This window comes from Rhincodon typus, chromosome 22 (assembly GCF_021869965.1).
Source record: "Rhincodon typus isolate 14 chromosome 22, sRhiTyp1.1, whole genome shotgun sequence".
Taxonomy (NCBI): Eukaryota; Metazoa; Chordata; class Chondrichthyes; order Orectolobiformes; family Rhincodontidae; genus Rhincodon; species Rhincodon typus.
Genome location: NC_063353.1, coordinates 43852740 through 43873749, shown reverse-complemented (window position 1 = coordinate 43873749; position 21010 = coordinate 43852740). Strand labels below are relative to the sequence as shown.

General features: G+C 39.2%; 1 protein-coding gene across 1 annotated transcript in view; it reads right to left on the bottom strand.

The window, feature by feature from the left end:
• LOC109912706 (scm-like with four MBT domains protein 1) overlaps positions 1 to 19854 on the bottom strand; it is a 28026-nt gene extending 8172 nt beyond the window's left edge. The window contains exons 1-4 of the mRNA XM_048610002.1: positions 19745 to 19854; positions 17318 to 17402; positions 10875 to 10983; positions 6141 to 6321 (exon numbers count right to left, since the gene is read on the bottom strand). Of these exons, the coding sequence (XP_048465959.1) occupies positions 6141 to 6321; positions 10875 to 10961 (268 nt within the window). The 5' untranslated portion in view covers positions 10962 to 10983; positions 17318 to 17402; positions 19745 to 19854. The remainder of the gene's footprint in view (positions 1 to 6140; positions 6322 to 10874; positions 10984 to 17317; positions 17403 to 19744) is intronic.
• Positions 19855 to 21010: the final 1156 nt, after the last annotated feature.

Here is a 21010-nt window from a genome sequence, read left to right as displayed (position 1 = left end):
AATGCACAACAGTAACTCCCACCTCAGATTACAGGGCTGTCAATGGATCATTTACTTCTACTGGCCCTCCAGCCTCACAAGCCTCAAAAAGGGTAAAGAGCACTGCCTTATTCAGGGAGATACTAAAGGGCCAGAATATTTCACAAGCAAGAGGGGCTCCTAATGCCTTCTTTTTTTTTCAAATACTGCTGAGAAGTGCATGGGGCTGTGGTTTTAAAAGAAAAGTTTTAAAAAGTGCCATATTAAAACATCGCTCCCAGGTACCCCATCTTGAAGTTCTACTCTTCTCCCCAACAAGATTTCCATTTTAATCTTTCACTGTTATTGCTTTCTATCTACCTCCTAATGTTTGAGAATGGGTTTGCTTATTTAAAACAAAAATCACTTTCACCGCCACATCTCCTTCCTCGGTGACTGTCATCGGTTTTGCCTTAATCGCTGAAGGTCTATCCTTTATGTTGCAAACCCAACCAGGATTAGTTATTTCTGAGATATAACTCTCCTTAGACAGCTGCATCTGCCACATCCTGAGACCCAAACTTAGTGCCATACGACGTCACATGCACACAGTCAAACTTTCTCTCCGTCAGCACTGACACAGTTCTGTTTCATTTATCGTCTTAAGAGTCGTACAGCATGGAAATAGACCCTTTGGTTCAACTCATCCATGCCGACCAGATATCCTAACTTATTCTAATCCCATTTTCCAGCATTTAGCCCATATCCCTCTAAACGCTTCCTATTCATATACCCAATCGGATGCCTTTTAAAAGGTTGTAATTGTACCAGCCTCCACAACTTCCCCCCGCAGTTCCTTCCATACACACACCACCCTCTGTGTGAAAACGTTGCCCCTTAGATCCCTTTTATATCTTTTCCCTCTCATCTTAAACCCATGCCCTGTAGTTTTTGACTACCCTACTCCAGGGAAAGACATTGGCTAATCAATCTATGCATGCCCATCATGATTTTATAAACCTCTATAAAAGGTCACCCTCAGTCTCCGACACTCCAGACAAAATAGCCCCAGCTTATTCAGCCTCTCCCCATAGTGCAAACACTCCATTCCCAGCAACATCCTTGTAAATCTTTTCTGACCCCTTTCAAGTTTCACAACATCCTTCCTATTGCAGTGAGACCCCGAATAGCATGTAGTATTCCAAAAGTGGCCTCACTAAGTCCGGTACAGGTACAACATGACCTCCCAAATCCTATACTCAATGTAATGACCAATAAAGGAGATACGGTGGCTCAGTGGTTAGCACTGCTGCCTCACAACACCAGGGGCCTGGGTTCAAATCCACCCTCGGGCAACTGTCTGTGTGGAGTTTGCACACTTTCCCCATATCTGCGTGGGTTTCCTCTAGGTGCTCCGGTTTCCTCCCACAGTCCAAAGATGTGCAGGCTAGGTGGATTGAGCATGCTAAATTGCCCGTAGCATCCAGGGATGTGTAGATGAGGTGGATTACAGGGGGATGGATCTAGGTGGGATGCTCTGAGGGTCAGTGTGGACTTGTTGGGCTGAAGGGCCTGTTTCCATACTGCAGGGATTCTAAGATTCTATAAGATAACGAATGCCTTCTTCACTATCCTGTCCACCTGGAACTCCACTTTCAACCTGCACCCCAAGGTCTCTGTTGAGCAACATTCCTCCGGCCTTACCATTAACTGGTTGAGTTTTGCCTTGATTTGCCTCTCCAAAAACAAAAAAAAAGCAGCATTTCACATTTACCAAAATTAAATTCCATCTGCCACTCCTCAGCCCATTGGCCCATCTGATTGAGGCCCCGATGTACTGAGGTAACCTTCTTCACTGTCTGCTACACCTCCAAACTTCCTAATTGTACCTTCTATATTCACATACAAATCATTTATAGAAGTGACAAAAAAAAACAAAAAAATGGACCCAGCACCGATCCTTGTGGCATACAGCCAGTCACAGGCCTCCAGTCCGAAAAGCAACCCTCCACCACCACCTTCTGTCTTCTACCTTCCAGCCATTTCTGTATCCAAATAGCTAGTTCTCCCTCTATACCATGTAATTTAATCTTGCTAACCAGTCTACTATTAGGAACCTTGACAAACGCCTTATTGAAGCCCACATAGATCACATCCACCGCTCTGCCCTTATCAATCCTCTTTGTTACTTCTTTAAAAGACTCAATCAGGTTAGTGAGGTACGATCTCCCATGCACAAAGCCATGTATGTTAACTATCCCTAATCAGTCCTTACCTTTCCAAATGCAGGTATTTCCTGTCACTCAGGATTCTGTCCAAACAACTTGCCCATCACCAATGTCAGGCTCACTGGTCCACTGATCCCTGGCTTTTCCTTACGACCTTTCTTAAATAGTGACACCATGTTAGCCAACATCAAGTCTTCCCACACCTCACCTGTGGCTATCCATGATACAAATATCTCAGCCAGGGGCCCAGCAATCACTTCCTTAGCTTCCCACAGAGTTCTCGGGTATACCTGATCAGATGCTGGGGATTTATCCACCTTTATGAATTTTAAGACATCTAACACCTCTTGAAAAGTATCCATATTACAGATGTAGCTATTTATTTCCCCACATTCTCTATCTTCCATATCCTTCTCCACAGTAAACACTAATGCAAAATAATCATTTAGCATCTCCCCCATCTCCTGCAGTTCCACACAAAGGGGTGTTGCTGATTTAAGGGGTCCTATTCTCTGTCCTGTCACTCTTCAGTCCCTAATGTATTTGTAGAATTCCTGTTCAACATTTAAACAAGAAACCTTTGCTCTTCCTTTCCGGTGTTAAGGAATGCAAGCTGTAAACACTCAAGGGTACAGATGTCCCTCGAGATACTTCTTCCTCTCCACTTCTAACTCTATCCCTTCATTAATCCCACTGCTTTCCATATATTCATGTGTTAACTCAGTGTTAACTGTTTCTCTCTCTACAGATGCTGTCAGACCTACTGGGTTTCTCCAGCATTGCTTTTGTTCCATATAATTTCAAGTTGTTACACAAATCATATTTCAAAATTTAATGTGCTGATTTCACATGTACACTTCAAACTTGTTTACTCAAAATTTATTGCTAACCCAAGATTTAGGCCAATATCAAATTACTGTCATGTAAATAGCTATTTTAGAATTCAGGAACATATTTTCTTCTCAGTTACTCATGTTGCTTTGGATATGGTAAGATTTACATTCATCAATATAAAGTGATTCGGTGACATTTTGTTATTAATTCAAAATTTGAGTACCTCCTAATATATTTATTCAAGATAAAAAGTATATTGTGGGACTTTCGTTTTGCCATTTTATACACTGATACTTTTGTTACAACAAATTTTGTAAAAAATAATTTTTCCAATATTGTACTCACACTGACAAGAGTGTGAATGTATTATAGACTTTATTACAAATTATCACTAGTTTACCTGTAAAAAGTAATTGTAATAAAGCTGCTGATTAATTTTATTTTCAATTAATGCGCACAAAGTCTCACATTTTATATATATAACATTACAATTCAGGAACAGGAGCTCTCTTTTGTTTCTTTGGGTTATCCCATTTGCTCCTGGGAGGTGACAGGTACGAATATTAATTGTTATTTGAGAAGGTATGGAGGAAGGATACCATTTAATACTGAGGGGCTACTAGTTAAATTGATAGATTGGAATCCAATGATATCTACATCTGTATAATCACAGTACTTCTCTGGAGCTCATGCAAACTGAATGAACCCACCACCCTACTTAAAAATCAGGAATCTAAACCTACTGAATCCCAAATTTTTTTTGGTAGCACAAGTTTAAAATCATAGTGAACAATGGCACTGGCTTGAAAATCAACTGCCTCTACCTTTGAGCCTTTATCAGCATATTAACACTCTGCATAAAACAAACATTCTCTATATAAGCAGGTTGAACGATTCAAACTGACAGGACAAAAAAAAAGATCAAAAGCAAACCTCAATTTCAATTTCTCACCTTGTAATACACATTTGCTAGTTAAGAAAGCAACATATCAGATACTAAAAATATTCTGTTCGGTTCAGTTCTGAGGAAGGGTCACTGGACCCGAAACGTTAACTCTTTTTTTCCTTCACAGATGCTGCCAGACCTGCTGAGCTTTTCCCGCAATTTTTTTTGTTCCTGATTTGCAGCATCCGCAGTTCTTTCAGTTTTTATTTACTAAAAATGTTTTGCTGAACTTCTAGTTATTTCCCTAAAAAAAAATTTACACTATTTCACAAGCCCAAATTTTGTTTTCTTTTAACTCATTTACTGAACAAGGGCATTGCTGGCAAGGCCAACATTTATTGCCCATCCCCATTTGCCCACAGGGCAGTAGTGAGTTAACCACATTGCTGTGGGTCTGGAGTCACATATAGGCAAGACCACGTAAGAATAGCAGTTTCCTTCCCAAAAAGGACATTGATGGGGCAGATGGGTTTTTCCAATAATCGACAATGGATTCATGGTCATCATTAGGCCTTAATTCCAGATGTTTATCAAATTCAAATTCAAATTCAAATTCCACTGTCTGGCATGGTAGGATTTGAACTTAGATCCCCAGGTCATCACCTGGATCTCTGGATTAGCTGTCCAGTGATAAAGTCACTAGGCCGCCGCCTCCCCACCAAATACCAGTTGAACTAGGGTGTTTTGATAGTGCAACATAAATATACCAAGTAAAAAGCTTTCTATTAAAAACTTACAGCTTAGTGACAATAACCCATTGTGCTTCAACATAAATCAACATAATTCATTGTCCAAGATATGTATCTTTTGATAAACTGTTCATTCAACATGCAAGTGTAGTGTTTATAACAAGGTCAGCCAGGCGGACATCATAGAATACGAGTTCCCTGATTGGGGATCTTAACCTGGTCCAATCAGGGAGCCCTAGTTGACAGATATAAACAGGAGTGTCAGTGGTTTTGGTCACTCAGAGCTGGCTCTGAGAAAGCTGGATGAGTGTCAAGTGCTACGCATGTGTGAATAAAGGATGACATGGTGACAAGATACTGGCCTCTGGAATTACTTCACCAAGAAATACAGGCTAAACCCTCACTATTCAGACAGAAATCAAATAAATTACTTTGCCATATCAGCTGAGAATCAGAAAACTGATCCCTTCTTGAAGACATGCAAAATCCATATGCTGCCTCCCATTCTTGGTCAGGGCTATGTTGAGAAAAAGAGTGCTGTTAAATAAAAAGAGGTTCTTATGATTCAGTCATAATTTTCATTTTTCAAAACAATCCAAAAGTTTGAATTAAACAATATAAACAAGACAATAAACTGCAAGTTTGCATCATCTGATCATTTTTAGTACCAAAGTCTTTTGGAAGTAGAGTTGAATATATCCAAAATATGCAAAAAAGGTACTAAACTAGATTTTACTACACTTGCCAACTTAAAGAATGACTTTCTTGCTGCTTTTTAAAGAAGTGACTATTATTTCTCTTCTACCTCTAAAACTTCTTTCTATTCTATAATGTATGAGTAATCTATAATGCATGAGTATATGTACAGGTTCCACTTTCAGGACTTCTGAGCTATTTTTCCCTTATCAGGTCAATGGCCCACACAGAATGTTAATATAATGTATATGCAATCTTCTCATGAATATATACATCTTGTTTCAATCTCTCCACTCACACATACAAGTAGAATAAAGATTTGTGACATACTATGACAATAATACTGTTCTGACAAGCTATGATTTTGTCTTCTTGTGTAATGGTATACTTCAGCTTTGTGTGTTAAATATCACTGCACTTTTCCAAAACACAATTAACATTACTTGGGAACAGAAAGTAATTTAAAAAGTGTTCTGAGGTAACACTGTGAAATTACACAGCAATGCAAACAGACACAGGCAGCACTTGCAGAGAAAACTTGCCTTTACAGTCGGAGTTTTTTTGTGATTTAAATACCTGAACATTTTGCCCCACCCCCTCAAACATAAACTGTATTATTCTTCAAACATAAACCATCACAAGAAAACAAGATTACCTTTAGTTTTACGCTTCCCAGAATCTTTCATACCTAATTGCAAAACTCTATTAAAATGCTAACTAAATTTGAATCCTACTCTTAAGTGTTTTGTTACTTCTTTTTAAATTAACATACAAACACCCAACTTGTACCTGAGTCATACTGCTCTCCATTTAAATTGTTTGGACTTTGAGTCTTCTCTAAAAACAAAGTTGTTGATTCTTGCATACTTAAAAGAGAGGCTTTTCTGCTTTCTGGTTCCAAGGCCAATAAAGTCTGTTTGAAGCATTCAAACCATTTCCTCTGGTTTAGTTCATACCACTCAAACGGTTTCTGCAAATGAAAAGGCAAATTAGTAAACAATTTTTTTAAAATCCTGTTCATATACATCAAACAGCAGCTGGGGGCAAAATAACCACAAACTTAATCTCTCTACTTTAAACATGCATTGTTTCTGATTAACCAATTTTATTGCATCTTTCTGCAAGTGCAATACCTATAGTTTGTCAGTCTTAACAATTAAAGCATGAAATCATCCAAATCAAAATTTTCTCAGGAATATAGCACACAGCTGACAATGAATTGCTAAATACGAACTTCAAACTGACACATTTACATATGTTGAGAGTGATTGCGACCAAAGCAAAAACAGGAATTTGTCACTATTTATAAAATGTATAGTAATGATTAGTCCTGTTCCCCCACTATCAACAGTAACCACAAAATCAAACAGAATAATTCCACTTCAGATCTTTCCCTCAATATAAATCGTCATTTAAAGCAAATATTGTGTAAATAACTCTTGAATTTCCTTCTTGTTATACTCTAAGTGTTCAAATAAGGTCGGTTACAATTCAGCATACTCCACTTTAATAACACGTTTGTCTTCATAATAATAAATAGCTCATTTTATCTTGGTTACTCAGTAACTCAATTATGTTACCTGTGACATCAGAACACATGCACTTGTGTTACTTCTGGAGATTAACCAAGAACAACCTTTTATTCCCCCTGAAACAGTGACCTGCTTAATTCTAGACTTTCCAGTCAGGGGAAACATCCTTCTACTCTATCAAATCCCTTAAGAAAATTATATATTTCAATAAATTTAGTCTTTTTCTTCCAAATTTCAGAGATTATATATAGAATCTCTTCTTATAGGAAAACCACCTCAAGTGAAGAATTAGTACAGTTAACTTTCAAGACACTCTTTCTCACATTAGTCAACCTCCCTTAAGCAAGATGTTCAAAACTGCACCCAGTACACCTGGTGTGACCTCACCAGGACCTTAAACAATTACTCTGATAGTCTTACGATTACGTAAACTGTGACTAATCATTTCAGAATTGTTATTCCTATATGAAGAATCACCACAAGTCATCCCAGTTATAGTCTCTTCCACCAGAAGATACTGAAGTTTGAAAGCACAGACTAACAGATTCAAGAACAGCTTTTTTCCCGCTGTTATCAAATTTACGAACGGACCTCTCATATTAGAGTTGATCTTTCTTTGCACCTTCTCCATTGCTGTAACTATATTCTGTATTCTGTTCTATTACCCCGATATACTTAGGTAAGGTTTGATTTGTCAAGTTAGCACACACAACAATACCTTTCACTGTATCTCGGTACGTGATAATAAAATCAAATTAAAATTATTTAGAGCGCACGTGTATTCACCTCATCACTCAAGAAACATCCAGGAAGAATGTCTAACTCTATTTAAGACTTCCACTTAACGCCTTATTGTTTAAAAAAATACAAGAGGAACCTTAAAATTATATCATTTGGCAAGATAATATTTATAAATCACAAGATCTGTATGTATGCTTGTGATACATAATGGTTTTTTGCAGTGTTGAAAAAGAGATTAAGCTGGAATCACACCATCTTTGATCTCCATTCATTGCTACCTAGTTCCATAAATTGCACAAGCTTTAGAAGTTTGCACTCATGTTGTTCCTGTGCAATTAAGTGGATTTTGTACGAATACACCTATTAATTGTCAAGTGTATTTTTGAAAGATGTAACTTTTCAAACATTCTAATGAAAGCCTGCAACTCTTATATAATTACTTTTATTTCACCCTGCGCAGGCTAGAGGCGAGGCCCAGAGGCCAGTGCAGAGTCGTCTGCTCCATCTTCTCTACTTGCAAAGTCGTAAATTCTGAACTTCTTGTTTCTTTATTCTAATTTATTCCCCAGGATTTTCCCAGATACCTTTTTTACCTCGGATGGGATGAAGGTCTGTAATGCTGGACTTATTATTTATTTTTCTAATTTATTCCGAAGAAACTGTACCAAGGTAACTTTGTACCTACGATCACACCGTAAGCAGCTACTTTATAAATTTTTCACTATACTCAGGTCAGTACATATGACAATAAACCTAATTCTATTCTATTCAATAAAAATGCATGATTTTTCCCTTCAAGATAAAGAAATACCATTTTGAGAAAACTTTGAAAGTTTGGGTTTTCCTGGTGGTTCCCCAACAGTTCCCAATTGCGACTAGGCTATTTGGGGAAAGAATGGAGCTGTCTATAGTATGAGGAGAGGAACAATCATTTATTTTTAATTGTTTCAGCAGAAGGAAACAGTAGCATTGGTCAACTCTCATCCTCCTCCCGGTCAACAGTGACGCAGGAAGCCTTGGAAAATAGCATTTGTGCATGATTTCCAGTTAATCTTCATCTTGGCAATAAAATTAAACTAGTTCTCTTTTTTGATCATGACATGGCACAGGCAGGGAGACAGCAATCAACTCTACAAAAAATATTAGCTTGAGAACAGTTCGGGAACAAAAATAAAAAAAAAATTGCTGGTCAGAGCAGCATTAGTGAAGGGAGAGTGTGTTAACATAGATCAAGATAACCTTTCAATAACGGTGAAAGGTCATCAACTTGTGTTAACTCTGTTTCTCTCTAGAGATACTACCTAACCTGCTGAGTAAACTAGCATTGTTATTTCTAGCTTCAGCAGATTTGTAGCATCTGCAGTATTTTTGCCTTTGTGTGTAGTAGAAGAACTCCTCTGTAGATTTGACATCTTCACAGTTTATCATCTCAGCAAACCCTCTGAAGGCCAAGAATCATGACTGGATGAATATTACAAACTTCAGCCCCTCAACGGCTGTTTGATAGAATAACATGCAATTCTGTGTTTTTGAGTTTTTTTTTTAAATTTATAGCAGTGCAGATACTACAAAGTGAGGGGGGCAGAATATGCAGAAGTGCATTGACTACCTAGAACTGGAGAAAATTACTACAGAGCTCTGTACAAATCTCAAAGTTCTTCCTGGGGGTGGGGCCGGAGTTGAGGGGGTGTGTGTGTTTGTGTTGGGAGAGAAATGGGCAGGAATAGTGCACTCCTGAATATCATCCCAAGAGATCTACCTTTCCATTGACTAAATTATATCCTCTACTTCCTTGGAGGCACCTATGAAATGTGGTTCAAGCAAAAGGGAAAAGTAAAAGTAAACGACAGGGATGGCATTTTTTTTTTAAAAAATGACAAAAGTAAAAACAAAGTCTTAAAAGTCAAAGTGAACATGTTTCCTTCACCAGTTCTGTACCAAAGGTAAATGAATATTAGTTTACAAGGCTGAAAACTTGATCGTCATGTATTTTTAATTGTTTGAGTAAGTTAAGTATCAGTGAACAAATTAAACCAACAACCTACACTGGGTCGACTCTCATCTTTCAACTGCTGAGAGCGGTCATTTGATTGAGATTGCCTATTTGAACATTTTCCAATGATAGAGAACATGGATGGATGCGGCCAGGAGCATCAGGATTCTGACGTTGGAACGAGACATCAGTTCCTAGCCCGAATTCGTCTGCAACAGAGCCAGCGTAGCAGCCTCGGGGATGGACGGACTGTTGGAGAATGGCAGATGCGAGTGTGCTTGGAGCCTGATGGGGAACCAGGGAAGCGCTGCTGAAGCAGGTCAGCACCTCGCTGTACATCAGGCTACACGTTGCAGCAGAGATCACATTGCAGCGAATACTGGCCGGCCGCCGGCACCGTAAAGGAGGCCGCAACATTTGCCCCCAAAAAATCCTTATTAATTGTGAATAGCTCAGTGCCTCTTGAAGCCTTGCCGACACAGTTCCCCGCTATTTTCCTGAACCGCTACTACAGAACCACGAAGCTGTGGAAATTGAGCCCAATGTTCAATGGAGCAACGTTTTCCTCGTAGTTTGGTGTCATCTGCAACAAAGCATCTAACGTTCAACTTCATGAAGGTCCCTGACATTAAACGTCAAACGACGCAAGTCCAAGGACACAGCGATTACTGTTATGGTAATATTCCCACTCTTGCAATTAACTTCGACTAGTAACATCGGAGATTCCGCCGTCAATTCAATGTTGATAACCTATAGTCTCACTTAGAAGAGCTGAATTCCCGCTGCCAAAAATCAAACTAGCCAAAATTTAATTATATCAACTATCTTATTAAATTATCCAATGGGCTTTTAGGTATACAAAATATACAGTTATACAATAGAACTGAAAAATCACTGAAAAGTTATAAACAATGATCAAAAGTATTAAAGCGAGCAATGGAATGATAGAGGACCAAATAGTTGATACATGCGTGTTGCGGGTGCAATGGTAATAGACTCAAAAACTTAAATCAACCATTACATAAAAATGCAAATAACTGAACCAAGTACACACATAATTCAGTTATGCAGGATGCATAATAATTACATATTTCAAACTATTCTTAATTGAAGTTATTCTATATTCCTCCCAAGATTTACTGCTAAAATTTTAATTATAAAATACTATTTGAAAAAAACATTTAAGAAAATCATTAAATCTAACATTAAATTCATAAATAAAATGTTCTGTTTTCTTTAATCCTTTGAATCACATACTATGTCCAACAGAAAAGTGGCATAGTAGATGAACAAAACCACTTTAAAACAGACACCAGGAGTGGCCCAGAGCAATCTCTTTGTCATTGTTAGCTTCTCCTTTGATTGTCTGTTGAGTGAGAAAAAAGAAGTATCACAAAATGTACACATCCCTGTTTCACCACATATCTGAACACACTAAAAGATGCCACACTATCTTTCATATGAACTCATCCTTACTCATCACTTAACGCTATTAGCAAATAACAATCAATTCAGAAATAAGACTCTTTTTACCCCAATTTTTCTGCAATTCTTTCTCCTCACTGTTCTGAAAGTGATTAACATTTTACTTGGGCACAGTTCCCCAATTTGTAGTTGTGCTCAAGTGTCTAACCTAAGGGGGCAATGGCAGTGTGGCAAGCAATTGGATCAGACATCACAACAACCAAACTAAGTTCTATCCAAACAACCGCCAGCATGCTTTCTTATAGAGTGCGTACGGATGCCCAGTACAAGTAGAAGACCTGTGCTAAGCCCAGCTCAACAAAAAAAAGGCCAAAAATCACCACCTTGGTCCACTCCTGATGATGATTTTGTTATTCATCTGTCACACCCCTTTACTTGTCGGCAGTGTGCGATTCAAAGGATTTAAGAAATTAAAGAGCACTTATTTATAAATTTAATGCTAGATTTAATACTTAAGTTTTTGAAATGTTTACATGAAATATTTCAACTGTAATGCTAAATTTTGGGATTAATGTATAATAACTTCAATTAGGAATAGTTTTAAATATCCTAGAAAACTAAAGTCAGCTGTATTGCCCCATCTCAATTCAGATAACTACATGAAAGGAATCAAACCCGGAATTGGACTGGTTGATATGGCTCAGCTGGATAAACTCACTAAGTCACTGGAAATAATTAACATTAAAAAGGAAAACTATAGCTTTTTATACTTGTCTCAGTAAAGACATTTTTATAATGGAAACATAATCAATGGTTATGAGAACAGTTTGGGAAAATTAGGGTCAAACTCCTTAGATCAGAGGTTAAGAAATAACTTAAGAGGTTTTCAAGATGAGCTTTTAATAGAGAACAATATTTCCTCCAAGTAGGCCAATAACAAGAAGTCATATGTCCAAAATCACTGGTGGAAATTCAAGGAATTGTGCGGAATTCTTTTCACTCAGAGTCCTGTCAGGATTTGGAACATGACACCTGAAAAAGGTTGTAGTCATTGATTCCACAAACAATTTTAAAAAGGACATGAAACTGAAGATGAAGAAATTACGATTGTGAACAACAGGTGAAATGCAGGACTAACAGCAGCTGCAGTTTCAAACAGGATCCTTCAATGCTACAAGTTTCTACAATCATTTCTAATTAACATGCAACTAAACTCTCCATTCCAGGTTGAATATCGACTAATAGGAAATAAAACTTGTATTTTTTTTTTTTAAAAAAGTAGCTTCAGATTCTGCCATAACTTATTTTTGAATTTTTTGTTCCGCTGATGGTGTCAGAATAGGGACCAGCCTTGACTTTATCAATTCTAGGGTAGCTTTCAAACTTTGTTTCATAGCAGTACCATGACAAAAATCCTTCTCACCTCTCCTCCTGCATGAAAGTTGTGAATGTTCCCTTTTAATAAGGAGCCATAGTATTAAATTCAACTGGAACACGGTCCCCATTTTGGGAAGGGCAGGATGAATTTGTAGACCATACAAAAATGTACTAAAATTGTGACAAGGTATTATGAGGGATATGAACAGATTGGAGAAACTGGAACAAATGGCCTGCCCGTTAGGGGTAGCACTCCCAAGTGAGTCAGACAGTTGTGTGTGTCCATAGTCCCAATATAGGATTTGAGTGCAGTACAGAATTTAAACCTGACACCCTAATGTAGTACTGGGGTGCTACACTGTCTCACCCGTGTGCCCTTTTGGTTGAGACATTAAAGCAATATTGTGTCTGCTCCATCAGGTGGATATAAGTGATCCCTTTCAATCTAGTATCAGAGGAGTTAGTTTTGATGTCCTAGCTAATAATCACAAAAACATTATCTAGTCATTATTATGTTACACTTTGTGGACACTTGTTTGCACAAATTGGTTGGCATGTTTCCTACATTACAGCATTGTTGCTGCCTCAGAAGTACTTAATTGGGTGTGCAAACAGTGGCAGGGTGGTAATGTCAGTAGATAAGTAACCCAAAAAGGTCCCAGGTTCAAATCCCTCCATGGTCAGAAAAGAAAAAAAAAGTGATGAATTGGTGGATGGGTTTTTACAATGATGCCACTCACGGAAGGAAATCTACTCACTTAGATGTGCCTCCAGACCCACAACATGTTGCTTGTTAAAAGGTCTTTGATATGCCAGTACCACTCATTTTAAGGGCTATTAAGAATGGGCTAAAAACAACCCCCTCCAGCCCATGCAAGAATAAAAATGACAACCCCAATGGTCATAAAAGGCACCGGGAAATCGCCAATCTCTCTGACTGAATTAGAATAGACCCAGAGGATATGCCTTTTAAAGCTTCCCCACCCCTCTTTTAGTGTAATATATCTTAAGAGGAGGGCAAACGGGCTGAGCACCGGCTGTGATAAAACAAAGAACAACGGGTTCTGAAGATCCGAAACGACAATACTGTGGTGTAGTTGGAATGCAAAAAAGTTAACTCTCTCCACAGATGCTGCCAGACCTGCTGAGCCTCTGGTGGGTTTTTTTTTGTAGGAGAATTGGGGGTGGGCTCATTGGCATTAAGTGTTTGAGAAGGTGAGCATTTTCATCAGAGTCCACTCACCTCAGGGAGCGGACAAGGTGATGGCGGGGGGAGTGAAAGCAAAGTGGAGATAAGCAGCCAGCCCCCGATTAGAGCCCGTCCACCTCACCCGCCGTCCAGCTTGGAATGACCAACCGTCAACGCGAGCGCGAGACCCCCTGGTCAGCACGTGACCCCCGGCCGACCAGCGCGCAGGCGCCAGTGGCTCACCTCGCCCCCTATGGCCCCCCCCCTCAGCCCCCCCCCCCCCCGCCCCAACAAAGAATAGCCGAGCGCTCATTGGCCGGCCAGGAAACGACCGAGCGCTCATTGGCCGTCCAGGAGTCATTCACAGAAATTACCCGCTCGCCGCTTACTGGGAAACGGCACGTGCCCTTCCAGGGCCGGCGCCTCGATCTCCAAAGATTCTCAGAACCCAGCCTTGCATCCTTCCTCGGTCCTGTGACCGTCGCATTGTCATTAAATCTCTCCATTTCCCCTCTCACATCAATTGTAATACTGTTTCTTGCATCCCTGCCATTGGATTTGCCAAAGACACATTGTCCATCTAGCGCAAATGATTCATAACCGGGAGGGGACGGGTAAAGTTTGGATAAAATGGTTTCACGAACAATGCTCATTCATCGTAATATGTATTGTTTATGCAAATATGGCACTAGCCCTTTTCCTTATAAATGATGCAGCTATAATAGCTGATACTTTGAGAAGCAAACCATTCCTGTGTATTCATCATAACCCTACTAGCAATAGACCTCCCCCTCAAGAGTTTCAGGCAGATAGATTTCATGCGAGCACATATACTGGGTTACTGTGATGTAGACAGTGATCACATCAGCCACACTTTGCACTCCAATTATAATTGTCACCTGAGCCCTCTGAAAGTGACACCGTAAGTCCTTGTTTTTTTTTCAAGTATTGTATGCAATAACATATAACAAGCATTCAGATTTGCATCACTGTAAAATCAGACTAAACCAGCAGCACTATAAAGTTCCAAAAAAAAACAGTTACTACCCAAGGTGCAACAAACGCCTGAAACTATGCTGTAATCACATTGTATAATTTATGGCTGCAGATTTCCCCAAGTTTTGTCTTAACTTTCAGTATTACTCTAAGCAACAGAATCATCAACCAACTTGCTGTGCTAATAATGCATATAAACATTATATAGACATCAGCTTTCCTTTCAAACAGACAAGTCATTCTAAAACTGCTCTTTTGTAATAGTTAAATAAAATATTCCATATATGAAATGTAGTAGGACCAGCGCAACCAAATCTGTGTGTTTAGGCCTTCTCTTTGCTTAGCACTGTCCACATTATGAACATCAGTACTACTGAGATAGATATTTGAATGAGATTATTTGTGTCCATTTGAAATTTGTAATATCTGGCTGTGCTTAATTCAAATAATAGTCAAATTTACCCAGATGGCTGATATGTTTGAATTATTTGTTGTTTCAGTGAATGAAGAGCAGTTAGCCTCTCTACTTGTGTTTGATCTTCACTCTCAGCCTATTTCTTATAAAATACTTCCCGGAATATGCTACTCTACCAACCAGTCGATTGGCTTCTTCATAAAAACTTTTGGATGGAAGTTATTTCTGCAATAACTTAATGCTCACGTCATTTCCGAAGAAGGTTTCATTCCACACATTGTCACATTTGGCTATTTTAAACTGGATCATCATTAAGGGGTAGGAAAATGAATCACAAGGGAATATCACTGGCAGGTAATTGCACACTATCCACAGTTATTTACTTATATGTAATCAAGGCAAATACCAAGATACAATATCTCCACCGGAGGTTGTTGGCTTGCTCACTGAGATGGTTGGTTATCTTACAGACATTTCATCAACATCATCAGTGCAGCCTCGGATGAAGCGATGTTGTTCTACTCTACTTGGAATTTATATAATCTGGCCTGTTAAATTGAGTTGTGTCATTTCTATATACAAACTCATGCCAAAAAAAAAACCCAGAAGAAATGACACAACCCAAATTGACAGGCTGGATCATATAAATTCCAAGCAGAGTAGAACAACATCGCTTCATCCGAGGCCGCACTGATGATGTTATCTAGCATGGTGACGAAACGTCTGTACGATAATCAAACAGCTTGATGAGCAAACCAACAACCTCATCTTCAACCTGAGGTACAAATCATCGCAAGAACCTTAATCTCCACCTCTTAGACAACATTACTTCCTAACTGTCTACTCCTAATGTTTTTTTTTTAAAAATTCATTCATGGGATGGTAATGTCATTGGCTAGACCAGCATTTATTGCCCATCCCTGATTGCTCAGGGGACAGTTAGGAGTCAATAATATTGCTGTGGGTTTGGAGTCACATGTAGGCCAGACCAGGTCGGGATTAAAAAAGTGAACCAGATGCATTTTTCTCACGATTAACAATGGATTCATGGTTATCATTAGAATCTTAATTTGAAATTTTTGTTGAATTTCTTCATAAACCACCAATTTCCCACTATCCACATAACTGTAACAAATATGAACTGAAATAAAGTTTCAGCTTCATGGTTCTGTGGCTTTAGTGTGTATCACTGTTTCATAATGGATCAATTTAATTCCATAATTCCAGAAAGGAAAGTGATGAGATTTAATACAAATAAATATTCAAAACTTTCTCCTGTAAGTGTGTGAGATAGGATCTGTGTTCACTATGCTTTGTTCTATAAAGGTCTAGTTCATTAATCCTTCTGACATACTGTCACTAGCAACTTGTTGATAATTTTCAATTCAAATTGTCTTGCTTGACTTTTTTGGGATACAAGGAAACAAACTTGTAGCTAAGTGAGACATCTTGTGGGCTTTTGGGCCTCAACAGAAGAACTAAACAGGTACTTAATCTATGGGTTTAAGGTTACTGTAATTATTTGGTGAGCTTCATTCCCAGCTCATGCAAGCACCAAGGGCTGCTGTAAAATCCATGTGGACATAAAACTGTCTGTGAACAAAGCAATATGCAAAATTGAGGTTGAATCCATCAGGAGTGGCCTGAAGAGGATAGTTGCAGTATAATAAACAAAAGCCTTCAAGTTAACAACCAAGTGTTATTTTGGAAATCTGGGAGAAAATCTAAATCTAACATAATTCTGAAAATTATGTTAAAGTGTCCACTCTCAACAAGTGAAGTTGAACGCTTATAGAAAAGTGAAATGTTAAATGCAACATGACACCAATGTTTTCATTATAAATCCAATTTATGCAAGTAGCAAGTGACACTGCTCCTTCATAACATTCAGGAACCATTTTGGAAAATAGTTTGCTTTAAATTAGTAACACACATTTAACTTTTAAACCACAGCAACACAAATAATAGTAACTTTGGAGAATTTGTATTAATAGTTTTTAAAAGAACAACTTTTTCCATAACTTAATTGAAGATTTTTGAATCAAGGGAACTACAGGAGCCTTCCAGAATCAGTGAATTTATGATAATGAATTGATGTTATTTGAGATTATTGTGTGTGTATTGTTCAATTTGTAAGAAGTGTATTTCAGGAACAGGGAAACACTGTATTCTAAGACAGAATTTTAGAAACAAAATGAACCAACAAATTTCCCAGGTATTGATCAAGTGGGGCAAATTTCCACTGGTGATGTTAGTTCAGCTACTGCTGTCATTGTTAAAGCAAAATTGCCACTTTACCTGGTTTGTGAAGAGAGGTACTACATCTGATAACCTATTCACTTTCCAGGTCGTCTCCAGTCACAACGTCACGATTTGGTAGTGGCTTTTGAAAAACAAAGATACCACATGGGTAACAATGTGCCCTTGACATTACAGTAAATAAATAGTTCCTAAACGGCGATGGGTACAAAAAAGTAACCTCGTTCGTCATTTCAAGAAAGAAACAAATGAAACAACATTATTGACCAGCTATCCTAATCACACTCACCGATAAAAAAAAACTTTAACGTCACCGTCTGCTCGCAAATAACGCGCGTTCAAAAACGTTGCTGCTGCTTGCAAAGGCGCTGGCTGCCTTTAGGACCCTGTGGAAGAGTGAGGCAGTGACAAGAGCTACACATTCCCCAGTTTAGCATATCCATATGGCGCCAAACAGCGATCGTTTGCCGCTAGAGAGACCGAATCCCTTTTTATATCAGGGACAAGGGTTACATCTTGATTTGCAATTATAGCCCTAGCGCGGAGATTAAGAGCAATCGCTTTAAAAGCACACGCACACACAGAAGCACAGAGCGAGGAGTAAACGTCTTGAAGCTTGTGTATCTGATCAGCAGAAGTGAAGTCTTGCCATGCGCGCTTGACAGAATATCGGCATATTGATTCTTCCGCAAAGCTAAAAATGGACCTCATCGGAGCTTATTTGCATCAAACAAATCCACTCTCGGGGGAGGGGGTTCTGGCTGTTAATGCCACCCTTTTAGGAAACAGCGTGCAGCACCGTTCAGACCTCAAACCTTATTGTTCACATTTCTTTTCAAATCCATTAATAAAGGCATTGTGCTTTGGTTAACACCCCCCCCCCAAACCTATTACACCCCCTTCTCCTACCCCCCCCCCCCCCAACCCCCGGCAGTTATTTCCCCAAAGTCAGCACTGTTTATTCATTTCTCTATTGTCACTGGCTTTAAGATGATTTTTCAATGTAATTTCTCACCACTAGCGGGGTCATGGACCCTCTGCCCATCGCAATATTCCACCTGGTCTATGCGATAAAGCAATTTGCCAAGCTGTCTCTAATATGCATGAGCAATGAAAGAGACAGAAAAAAAAAAATTCAGGAAGTCCCTTTTCTCAGTCTGAAACTCCATTGCCGTATTCTCCCTCCCCCTATACACTCTTCCCCCAGAGTAAATGGGAAACTAAAAGTCGACACCCGCCTCTTTACAAACGAGCTCTCTCCTCCTCTACGCCCATAACCTCTCGGATCCCATAGTGTATACAGACATCACCAATATCAGATGCAATCTAGAACGCCAACAAGTGGTTTATGAGGAAAATATAGCACAATAAGCAAATGCAATACACTGTGCACCTAATTTGCATCGCATCTTTTGCTATGTATCATCATTAACCCTCATCGCCAATATACTTTTCGGTATGAATACCAGCCGTCGATTTTTTTTTGGACTAAATGATGTAACGCCAATTTTTTCAACAGAATTCGTTCTAATTTCACCACTGGGTGATGTTGGGTAACAGGCCCTTTTATACAGAAACGTACCTTGGTGTTTTGCCAGCTTAGTTCAGCAGTCTGAAAAGTCTTCCAGGGGAAAAAACTTCGCCAGAAAAGCGATGACTTAATTGACTACTTAATTCACTAAAGGACCTGACTGTGCACCAAAATACACTGGAGAGAAGTCGGGGGTGAAGACGGTTTGGTTTTTTCCCGTGAAAAAAGCCTTAATTTTTTCACTTTAAAAAAAACCTTTCCCCGCCATATTGAAATTGGCAAGGTTGTCCAATATTTATACTGTACAGGCAGTTACGTAACTTACAAGGGGAAATACTACCAAACACCGAGCGATAAAAATAAAACAATACTGCAGGAAATACAAAATATCTTATTTAAAACTAACGAGGCGCATAGGCTGCAATGAGAAGGTATGGCAAGGTAGGTCAGCTTAGTAAAATCGAAAGAAGGTTACGAGCTTTCAGGCAAGCTGAAATGACAAGATATCAATTTTTGGAAGCAGAAAATATACAATGGCAGATTTGACAGAGAGACAGAGAAAAACCGACTGCGTTTATAATAAGTAAAACTCCTGGCATTTCGGAGAAAAATACCTACAGCCCCCTCCCCCAAGAGAAAAAAAAATCTTAGGTCATTTCGGGATATTAGTAAATGCCTTCTCCCTTCTTCCCCGCGTGTTGAACAAGTAATCTGAAATTAAAGGAAAATGCAGAGAAAGAGAGAGAGAGAAGCAAGCACTTTGCACAACTTGCTTTCACCGTCATTTTTTTTGGCAAAACAAGCTCCAGAGATCATTAGCGAGAGAGAGACAGAAAAAAAGATCCTGCAGTTTTACAATGGAGCGGAAAACGACGGTCTGAGGCAGCCTGGCTGCCCCAGGGCACACATCAATGACCGGCAGCAGGCTAACTTACCGGCAGCAAGTTATTTCACCCAGAGTAGCAATGTTAGCCGGTCTTTTTCACTGACCAGTTTCTGGAGCTGATCTCTTTTCTAAGCCTCATTCCAATATGGCATCCTCCCGGCGCGCATGCGTTACCAATTATTTTCCTGCCAACTCCTTTTCTGACCTTTACAGCAGTTACAATTTTTTTCTTATTTAGGGGGTGCTGGGGAACATTGATTCGGAGGCAATTGTAGATCAGTTCTTGGGGATGCTGTCCCAACTTTGCCTCTCCTGCCTCACTTGTCTTAAGACATACAGACACACACACACACACAGAGACACACAAACACACACATACATAATAATCGAAAACGTACCTAATCTTCTGATTGGCATCATTATCCGGAATTCATAGTGATTACATCTATCTCAAATACATTTCGATCTGGCCCCGCTATAAAACTGACACCTTTGCCTTTTTCCGCCTGTTTTGTTTTTGAAAAGATGTATTTTTATTTTTTTTTCTCTAAATAAAATGAACAAAGTTCGGGGCAGCCAATTGTGCTGATGTGCAGGCGAACAAAAACAAATCTAACTAGGAGTTACCCCACGTTAACCCCTAAAGTGCTCCTTAACTCGGTAATTGCAAAACTGGTACAGCCTAAGAAACTTGAAACTCGTTTAATTTTTACACCAGAACAGATTTTTAAAAACACCACGCGTGCCGGTGAAAATGTTATTTTTTTTCTCCATTTCTTTAGCTGACTGCGAGTTTGTGTGTATATAGATTTAAAATGCAAGTGTTTTGCTGATATTTTACCAGCCCTCCACGCCTCCATGGATTGTTCACGAGCATGTCTCTCGCCGCAATACATAGTGATGCCTTCCTTCTTCAAACCTACTCCACACACAATGAATTTGGGTGCTGGAAATGGCGTTTCTTTGTGGTATGTTTCTTTTGCTGCTGCGCACTAATATGACCGACACAACCGCAAGCATCAGCGCAAGGCTTGAGGTTCACAATGAAGATTTAAAAAACGCTGACAATCAAAATCTCGCCAACATCGCCAGTGTGGCTTCACCTATTCTCCCTCCCCCACCCCTCCGTCACACACACACACCGCCACCAACGAAACGGTAGCTGTTTGAGAGCAGATGGGTCGCCGGTACTTTTTTTTTTTCTGTGTTTTTTTTCTTTGTAAACTGTCACTTCCTTAAATGTCATGATGCGGCTGTTGAACTTTGTCGATACACCTGTGACTGCTACACCTTCTCAATGTTGCCTACTGTACAG